A 277-nucleotide genomic window follows, 5' to 3' on the forward strand; every position below is an offset into this window, starting at 1 on the left:
GCGACCTCGAAGTGATCTCATTGCCACACGTCGCTTCCAGGAGGCTTGGTGTCCTCGGTGATGGACGCCAAGAGCATCTGGGAGGCGAGATACGTCCTGAAGGAGCGGAAGACGGTCAAAACCACGTTCCAAGGGCGGGTCTACAACTTCTTGGAGAGACCGACGGGGTGGAAGTGTTTCCTCTACCACTTCTCTGTGTGAGTACAAGAAGTAGATAGATTTTGCTGTATTTTGTTTGGCCTTCGTTAGATGTACAGGAATTATTTTTTTTGCATAG

At 49.8% G+C, this 277-nt stretch overlaps 1 protein-coding gene across 1 annotated transcript in view; it reads left to right on the plus strand.

Moving 5' to 3' along the window:
- Positions 1 to 201, plus strand: part of LOC119582106 — a 14,953-nt gene extending 14,752 nt beyond the window's left edge. The window contains exon 2 of the mRNA XM_037930348.1: positions 41 to 201. Within this exon, the coding sequence (XP_037786276.1) occupies positions 41 to 201 (161 nt within the window). The remainder of the gene's footprint in view (positions 1 to 40) is intronic.
- Positions 202 to 277: the final 76 nt, after the last annotated feature.

The sequence above is a fragment of the Penaeus monodon genome, chromosome 15, assembly GCF_015228065.2.
Source record: "Penaeus monodon isolate SGIC_2016 chromosome 15, NSTDA_Pmon_1, whole genome shotgun sequence".
Classification (NCBI taxonomy): domain Eukaryota; kingdom Metazoa; phylum Arthropoda; class Malacostraca; order Decapoda; family Penaeidae; genus Penaeus; species Penaeus monodon.